General features: G+C 57.5%; 1 protein-coding gene across 4 annotated transcripts in view; it reads left to right on the forward strand.

Moving 5' to 3' along the window:
- Wfdc1 (WAP four-disulfide core domain 1) overlaps positions 1-7,862 on the forward strand; it is a 23,690-nt gene extending 15,828 nt beyond the window's left edge. For 2 of the 4 annotated variants that reach the window (XM_023706816.1, XM_004646575.2), the window contains 4 exons: positions 2,250-2,439; positions 3,520-3,603; positions 4,463-4,603; positions 7,466-7,860. In XM_023706816.1, the coding sequence (XP_023562584.1) occupies positions 2,250-2,439; positions 3,520-3,603; positions 4,463-4,603; positions 7,466-7,602 (552 nt within the window). In that variant the 3' untranslated portion in view covers positions 7,603-7,860. Of the gene's footprint in view, positions 1-2,249; positions 2,440-3,519; positions 3,604-4,462; positions 4,604-7,465 lie in introns of all 4 variants that reach the window. The other 2 variants (XM_023706818.1, XM_023706817.1) reach the window with 2 other exon arrangements.
- The last annotated feature ends 422 nt before the right edge of the window (positions 7,863-8,284 follow it).

The raw sequence follows: 8,284 nt of genomic DNA on the forward strand, positions 1-8,284 counted from the left end.
CAGGCCCTGGAGGCTCCACCAAGGCCGCATGCGGTGGGCAGGCCCTGGAGGCTCCACCAAGGCCGCATGCGGTGGGCAGGCCCTGTCTGCGCAGAAATAAGATATTCATGCTCCTCCACAAAGGAAGTCTTAGTTCTGTTTAAAGTTTCATTAACAGAGCTTTCAAAAGTGGGCCTGCTTCGTACCCCGAGCTCCTATAGGCCCATTTCTAAGTCTAACTTTCCTGCTTAGAACCCCGCAGGGGCTGTAAACCAAAACAGGTTGGTCTCAACCTGGCTGGGCTGTGGTCACTCGTGTGCTGTAAGCCCCCTGGATGAGAGTCCTTTGGGGAACGTGTTTGGGTCCCCCACTCCAAGTTCATTTTCTGGGGGCTGTTTGCTTTTGCTTTACAATAAACGCCACTTTCTGCTTTTGCTCTGTGGTGAAATGCTTTTGCGCAGTCCTCCTTTGACTCTCTACCTGGTAACTCTTTCAAGCATGGAAGCCACAAGCCGGACGGCAAGACAGGACTGTCCCGCCTCCTGTCAGTTGTCTTCTTTGGCCGTCTCCGTGCTGTGCTTGCGAGGGTGAATGTCTTCAGTGTTGACGAGACGCGATGCAGGCCCACCCTCGCCCCTCGCATCCGCTTCCCCCCGAGCCGAGGCGCCCTGAGGCCCACGCTCGAGGCGTGGGGGTGTTTTATCTTCCCTTTTGTGCATTCACATTCATTCATTTTTGCTCACTCACTAGTTTGCCATTCATTCTCCGTACAGGATAATGCAAATGCCAGAAATGTATACATCCTGGTTTTCGACACACAATTGTGTCATGCTATTCCCATGAGTGATAGATTTTCATACACATTTCTAGTATTTTTAAAGTTTTAATTGTCTTCTTCAAATTAAGGAAGTAAGCCTCGTCCATGGTTAAAAAAAAAAAATGAATGAATGCAAAAGCACGTAGAATGAAGAGGAGTCTCTCGGCTCCAAAATCTAACTCTCTCCGGAGGCCTCTTCTATGCTGCTTTCTTGTGTCTCTACCTAAAATTATTCCCCGAGCACACAAATATCTATAGTACATATCACGTATGTGCATCTATGTTTTCAAAATATAGCTCACCCAGCAGAGTCACCGCTACCTTGATTTTCCTCCTGCACTACCACACCCTGGCAGCCTTTCACGAGCAGCTCGCTGGGGCGAATTTCTTGTTTGGTGAACACTCGAAGGGCAGGGGCCATGGCTACGCTCCAGTGCGCAGGTGCTGCTTATCAACTTGGACAGAACCAGGAGGTGGGATTTTGAAACATGGATACACGGGGGAAGGAGATGGGCAGTAAACAGAGCATTTTTAGATGCAAGTTACAGCTGAAGCCAAGACATGGGGGCAAACTGGGGTGCACTACGTAATGGTCTGCCCCCACGTGCCCCATCTCCAAATCTAGCAGCACGGTGTGACTGGCATGGCAGGGTCTGAAGTCAGGGCCCGAGGGCTTCCTGGAGTGACTTGAGCCCCCTAACCTCCCTCTGATGTGCATTTCCTACGTGTGTGCTGCATCTCATTCCTCACGTTTTACTGGAACAATATTGCAAAGTCCAGAAATCTTAAAGTGCAGCCCCACAAACTCCCACAAAGCAACCCCTGTAGCTCACGTGCTGACAGAAGGACAGGGTAGACCCGAGCCCTGCTCGGCGGGTCAGCACCACCAGCGGCCGTGCCCTGGCTTCTCGGCCCGACCTTGGGCTGTGGCTTCTGCTCATAAGGTGGACATGACGCAGGTGCAAGCACAGTGCTCTGGGATCTGGCTTTCCTGAGCAGCATGTTTATGAGGTTTATTTAGGTTGTCTGGTGGAATTACTCATTGTCCATGTGACCTGTGAATTTGCAAAGCTCTAGGGAAATACATGGATGACAGGCAACCTGGAAACGCAGCTAGAAGCACATGTGTGTGTGTATACGTGCATACCTAGGTGTGCAGACATGCACACACACGAGATTCGGAGATACACATCTCTAGGGGCACTGAGGGGCACACAACATCCCCAGCAAACACCCCGAGACTGCCCTGCTCTGCTCTCGCTGGGGAGGCCTTGCAGCGGGCTCGGGCTGGCACTACCATGCAGAAGCACCTGTGGCCCCTGACCGTCCCTTCCGGCCGGGTTCTGCCAGGATCACTCTTTTCCACTGAGAAGCCCATGGTGAGAGAGGCCCTGCCCCTTGCCGGGCGCCCACAGCCCGACCTGCGCACCACTGGTCCTGTCTCGGCCCGCAGGAAGAGGAGGCGAGCACCCCAGGCCTCCGGCAGCCTCGTGCTGACCGCTGTCCTCCACCCCCGAGGACCCTGCCCCCTGGAGCCTGCCAGGCTGCGCGCTGCCACGCCGACTCCGAGTGCCCACGGGGACAGCGCTGCTGCTACAACGGCTGTGCCTACTCCTGCCTGGAGGCAGTGCCGCCTCCACCGGGTGAGCAGGAGAGGGGGCGGGGGGCTGAGCGGGGCTGGGGCGGCCCGGGGCGCGCTCAGGACCCGAGCCAGGCGTCCCTGCCCCGCGCTCCGCGCAGTGAGATGGGCAGCAGCTCCTCGGTTGTTGTCTGCACTTTACGGGCCCTGCTATCACCAGGCACCTGATGGGCAGGAGCAGCAGCGGAGCTTCCCAGGCCTCGGTGCTGCTCCTGGTGGTCTGAGGGCACCTCGCCCCCGCCCCCCTGGGAATGACCGCACTTGGTTTCCTTGGAGTGAGGCCGCAGCCAAGAAAAAGCCCCAGCACGCTTGATGCCTTCATAAGCCCGGGAAATGGCGCCCTCTGCTGGTGAAGGGGCTCACAGGCACGCCTGCTGAGCCGGCCGGGGCGCGGCATTCCCAGTAGCTTCCTGCGCAGTCTCATCGTAGGCTCTCCCAGCTCCCTGAGGTGGAGATGGGTTTCAGCCTTCTCTACAGCGCTGAGAAGCTGAGTCGTTTTCCCAAGGGCACACAGCAGGCAGCAAGGCAGTTTTAATCCAGTCCTCTGGCTGTGCAGAAGCATCGACTGCCTCAGATCCTTAGTGCAGGGTTGTGGGCCACTCCAGGGTCCCTGCCTGAACCCCCTCCCTGCGGATGTCCACAAGGCTCACTCTTCACCTCCGCGTTGTTGTCTTTTGGGCTTTTCCCATGAGAACAGCAATCCCTCCTCTGGCCAACCTCCCCTTCCTTCCTGCAAGACTGCACCGGCTGTATCTGGGTATTGCCTGTCCCTGCCTGAAAGTCGGCCCCATGGCTGACCCAGTTCTGCGTGCCTGGGTCCCTAAGAGTGGCAGGGTGAGTCCATCTGGTCAGGCCCTGACAGCAGGCGAATGGCTGCGCCACTCCTTAGCAGTAACTGCAGTTATGATGACATCTGATACACGTGGACACTTGACCTGGTTGTTGGGGAGCACTGTCCTATGTGCTGCAGGGTGTCCAGGCCTCTGCCCACTGGGGGTCCTGGAGGCCTCTGGGGTAGCACAGTGGCATCCCCTGCCCTGGCTGTGCACGTCTCTGCCTCATCGACCTGACTGTGATGCCTTAGTTCTAGACTGGCTGGTACAGCCGAAGCCACGGTGGCTGGGAGGCAATGGCTGGCTCCTGGATGGCCCTGAGGAGGTGCTGCAAGGTGAGGGGGCTTGGGGAGCTGACCCCACGTCCGGCCAGGACCCCTCCCAGGCCACAGCCAGGAGACTGGCAGTGCCAGGCTGTCTGTCCACATGTGGAGCCCAGGGCCTCTTCAGGCCCCCTGGTCCACACCGAGCAATGAAGGGGGCAGCTTGTACCTCCCCTGGGACCTCACAGTCCGGTCCAGAAACAGGGCTTCATCTCCCTGACCACTGGGCCTCCTTTGGGCTGCAGAATGGAGGGAGAAGGGCGGGTGGCTTCTGGACCCTAAGATCCTAAGAAGGGCTCATTGCTTCTCTACACGGTGGCCTCCTGGGGTACAGCTTCTACAGGAGGGATGCATAGGCCAGGTCCAGCCAGACAGGTGGAGGGGTGTGTGTGTGTGTACCTGTGCCTGGGACTCCACACCCACTTGTGTACATACTGTCTGGGTGACTGTGGCAGCACACACATCCCTGTGTACAGGAAAACTGTGGTTGTATGTGCAAGTGTGTGTCCTGGATTTGTGTCAGGTGAGCAGGGGTGTTTATGTTTGTGTGTGTGTTTGTATGTGTGTCTGTCTGTGAGCGCTTGTGATAGCAGGTATGACTACATGTGCCTCGAAGGGTGCCTGAGTACACATGCATGAATGTCACTTGGCATGCGAGGGCTTTGGAGTCCCGTGACTGCACTGTCCGTGTGTGCATGTGTGCATGCATGCACATGTGTGTGTACAAGTGTGAGGGGAGAGGGAGAGGGGCGGGAGAGGGGCATGTGGTGCCAGGAGGGAGGTTCAGCAGGTGAGGGGCACCTCTCTCTCTGCACGCCTTGGGACCTAAAGCCAGCTCTGCCCTCGAGCCCAGTGCATGTCCTTCCCACAGCAGAGGCCTGCAGCACGACTGAGGATGGTGCGGAGCCCCTTCTTTGTCCCTCAGGCTATGAGTGCCACATCCTGAGCTCAGGGAATGCGGCTGAGGGCATCCCCAACCGTGGGCAGTGTGTCAAGCAGCGCAGGCAGGCAGGTGAGTATGGTGCCCCGGACCTGCTCCTGGCCCCACTGTCCTGGGTCCCCCAGGCAGCGCTCTGCCTTGGGAAGTATCCCCAGCACCTGAGGCTGGCCCAGAGCTCCTCCACCCATCACTGCTGTAGTCTCTTCCCTGTCCTGCCAAGAGGCACAGGACACGGACTCTGGAGCCAGAAGACTGACTGCACCCTAGCTGGGAGTTTCCAAGCTGGGTGAGCTGAGGTCAGATTCTTCACCTCCCTGAGCCTCAGTTTTCTCACCTATACAATAGGCCTACTTCGTGATGTTATGGAAGCCCCTGAAATCACATGTGCAAAGCCCACAGAGCACAGCTAGGCAGTGAGAGATGGTCAGGAGAACTGCGAGGTGGTCAGGGCGCTGTCGTAAGACTGGTAAGACAGGTGTACGCCAAGCCAGTTCAGACCTGTTCTCAGAGGTGCCAAAGAGTGCAAAAGAGCCCCATTTCCAGGATGCAGCTAAGAAAGAGAACAGATAAATGATGACTTCAGTGAGGCCCAACAGCCTCATGTACCCCTCGCAGGTACCCTGAGTTTCACTGCAGCCTGAAAAAGAGAAACGTAGCCCGGAGCAATGGCACAGGCCCTTAATCCCAGCACGGTGGGAGGCTGAGGCCAGGTGAACACAGGCTCAAGCCTAGCCTGAGCTAGTGATTCAGCAAGATCCTGTCTTAAAGTAAAAAATACCAAAAGGTCTGGGGATGCAGCTCAGCGTTAAGGCCCCGGGTTCACCCCCGGTACTAAAAAATGTTGCGTCGGCATGTGGTGTGACCTGCGGGGAAGCCAGGGCACGAGGTCAGGTTCGTGGCCCAGCCGCTCACAAATGGGCTCACAGCCTGCAGACTTCCGCCAACCGCAGGCAGTTACCAAATGTTTTCTAGTCGCAGTTTCTTCAGGTGTAACGGGGTGGGGGGTGCCTCTGGGAGGGGGAGTGGAGAGCACCCAGGAACGGGGGCGGCGCACAGGTCCTCAGCAAGGGTGCCACTGCCATGGCCTCGCGGGGGTGGGGACACGTGAAGCCAGAGCCCGCCTGGCTCCGGGGCTGTCAAGCATCAGTAACGGCCAATTACGGCTGAGGCCGGCCACTCCGTAAAGCCGGCCGGCTCCTCCCCAGCGATGGCGCTCTTGTCCTCGCATCACCAAGAGAAAGTCTTTCCTTTCATTTTATGAACTGCGCATTTGAAATGACTCCTTCCTGAAAAGCTCCAAGGGTGTGGTACCCTGCACCCAGGTCCATCCCAGTTGTTGCTCAACACGGTCCCCTGACTTTGTCCTTTCTCCCTCTCCCTCTGCCCTGCGCCGTGCACACCTCTCCACTTATCCTAACACCACCAGCGAGGAAGGAGCAGACCTCGCGGGGCCCCGAGGGCCAAGCGCCCCTGCCAGGCCGCCCGGGTCAGGGGCAGGCAAATGCTGGGTGGGCTGGAAAGCGGGCATCTGAGGACTCGAGTCCCCCATGGAGGAAGGCGAATGTCAGCGCATGCAGCGACCTGGGTCAGGGAGTGGGGCGGGGCATCGGTGCCTTCTCTGAGTGGACGCCAGCTGGTTGAGAAGCTGGGTGGGGACCAGGATGAGGCACAGGAGGAACAATGTGGGGCTCATGCAGCCTTGGCAGGAGGAAACTGGTTGGGCACAAGTGACCTGAGCGCTTTTGGAACTACACTCCCGAAGCCGGAGCCGGGCCTCAGGCATGCACACGCCTCTGTCCTTTGCCCTCACCAGGTTGCGGGAGTGGCCCAGAGATCCCAGCCTGGGACGGACACCCAGCCACTGATTGGGAAAAGCCATTGCCGTCAAGGCTAAGCTGCTGCCCAATGCTGGGGTCAACTCCTCGGGTGCCCCACTGGTCCCAGAGACCCTGTACGTGGCCCCAGAACAAGAGGACAATGTCGGCTATGGCAGAAATGTGAATGATCAGCATCACAGCAGAAAGGAGAGCGCTGCCACCAAGAGGGGACCCTGAGCTCAGTGCTAGGGAGGTGGCCCGGTGGAGGTGCCACACCCTGGCTGTGCCCTCTGCGAGTGTCCTGGTGGGGCTGAGGGAACAGATGGAGTCAAGGACAAACAGCAGCAGGAACTGTGAGGCGGGGACATGAAACTGGAAGCGGTTGACCATGTCTTGCCTGTAACAGGGACGATTTTATATGATTCCTCCTAATACTTGCGTAGCCATGTTCTACATTTAAGCCATTTAATCCCTGTGATAACAGAGGCACAGATTTCAGGTGAGAAAACTGAGCTCACACGGGCGCACGGGGGAGTGGAGATTCACGCTCGAGTCCCTCGGTCCTTCACAGTAATGACGCTGGAGTCTGCGCAGACCCGCGCCAGGGACTCCCTGCTCGCGCATGCCTGGGGCTGACGGTGCCGGAGCGCGCCGCAGTTCCCTCGAGTTCGCGTTAAGATGGTGCGTCCCAGACTCCCTGGGCTCGGGACCCGTTACCCTCAAAACAAAACAGTGTCGAGGCATCTGCCTAGAGTCTCCTCATGAGGGTTATGGCTGTGGAGATTCATCAGTAGAAACTAGCGGCCGTAAAATGCTGTTTCGTGATTTTAAAAGAACAGTGTAAACCCATTATATGCTGCAGAGTAACATTTCTCTTTACTCTTATTCCCCACGACGGAGAATGGCGCTGCGTAGAGTCCCCGCGCGGCTCCCCCGGTCACAAATGAGCTTCCGCCGGCTCCTCCTGGGCGCAGGTCAGCTGCACTCGTCCTGCAGCCTCGGGAACATGCCACCGTGCACCAGGGAAACTGAACGGGACAGGCGTCAGTGCTGTCCGCACGGCTTTGGATGGTTTGGCCCCGCCCTGAGAGAGTTTTATCTGTTCGATGTGTTCCAGGTGGGCAATTCCCGCGACACAAGTTCTACAGAGAACACCCAGGTGAGAGCAGAAGCCATCCGTCCTTTGCAGAAGACGCGAAGAGGGCAGGTGTGCGCTTCTTAGGTAAAGAAGGAAAATCAAGGCCCCAGAGCTGAGATGTGGGGGAAATGGGGGCAAAGACCAGAAATCCCCAGAAGCCCTATCCTCCCACAGCGGGGGGTTGGGGGGGGCAGGTGTGAGCCAAGGGGTCACTGCCACAATACGGCCTCGTGCAGGATCTCAGAACCTGGTGCTGGACGTGCTCATGTCCTTCCTGCCTCCACTGGGAACCAGAAATGATGACTACTGTCGTTCTTTCATCTGTTTAATCTTTCATTCCTGATTATCCATTCATTCACCCACCCATCCATCTAATCACCATCCACCCATCCATTCATCCATCCATCCAGCATCTAGCCATCCATCCACCCATCCATCCACCCGTCTACTCATCTATCCATCCAGCCAGCATCTAGCCATCCACCCACCCATCCATCCATCCATCCACCCAGAATCTACCCATCCATCCACCCATCCAGCCAGCCAACCAGCATCTACCCATCCACCCACCCATCCATCCATCCATCCATCCACTCATCCATCCATCCACATACCCACCCACCTACCCATCCAGCCAGCCAGCCATCATCTACCCATCCATCCATCCACTCCTCCATCCACCCATCCATCCAACCAGCCAGCCAACATCTACCAACCCATCCACCCATCCACTCATCCATCCATCCATCCATCCATCCACCCATCCATCCATCCAACATCTACCCATCCATCCACCCA

The sequence above is a fragment of the Octodon degus genome, unplaced genomic scaffold, assembly GCF_000260255.1.
Source record: "Octodon degus isolate 3935 unplaced genomic scaffold, OctDeg1.0 scaffold00271, whole genome shotgun sequence".
Lineage (NCBI taxonomy): Eukaryota > Metazoa > Chordata > Mammalia > Rodentia > Octodontidae > Octodon > Octodon degus.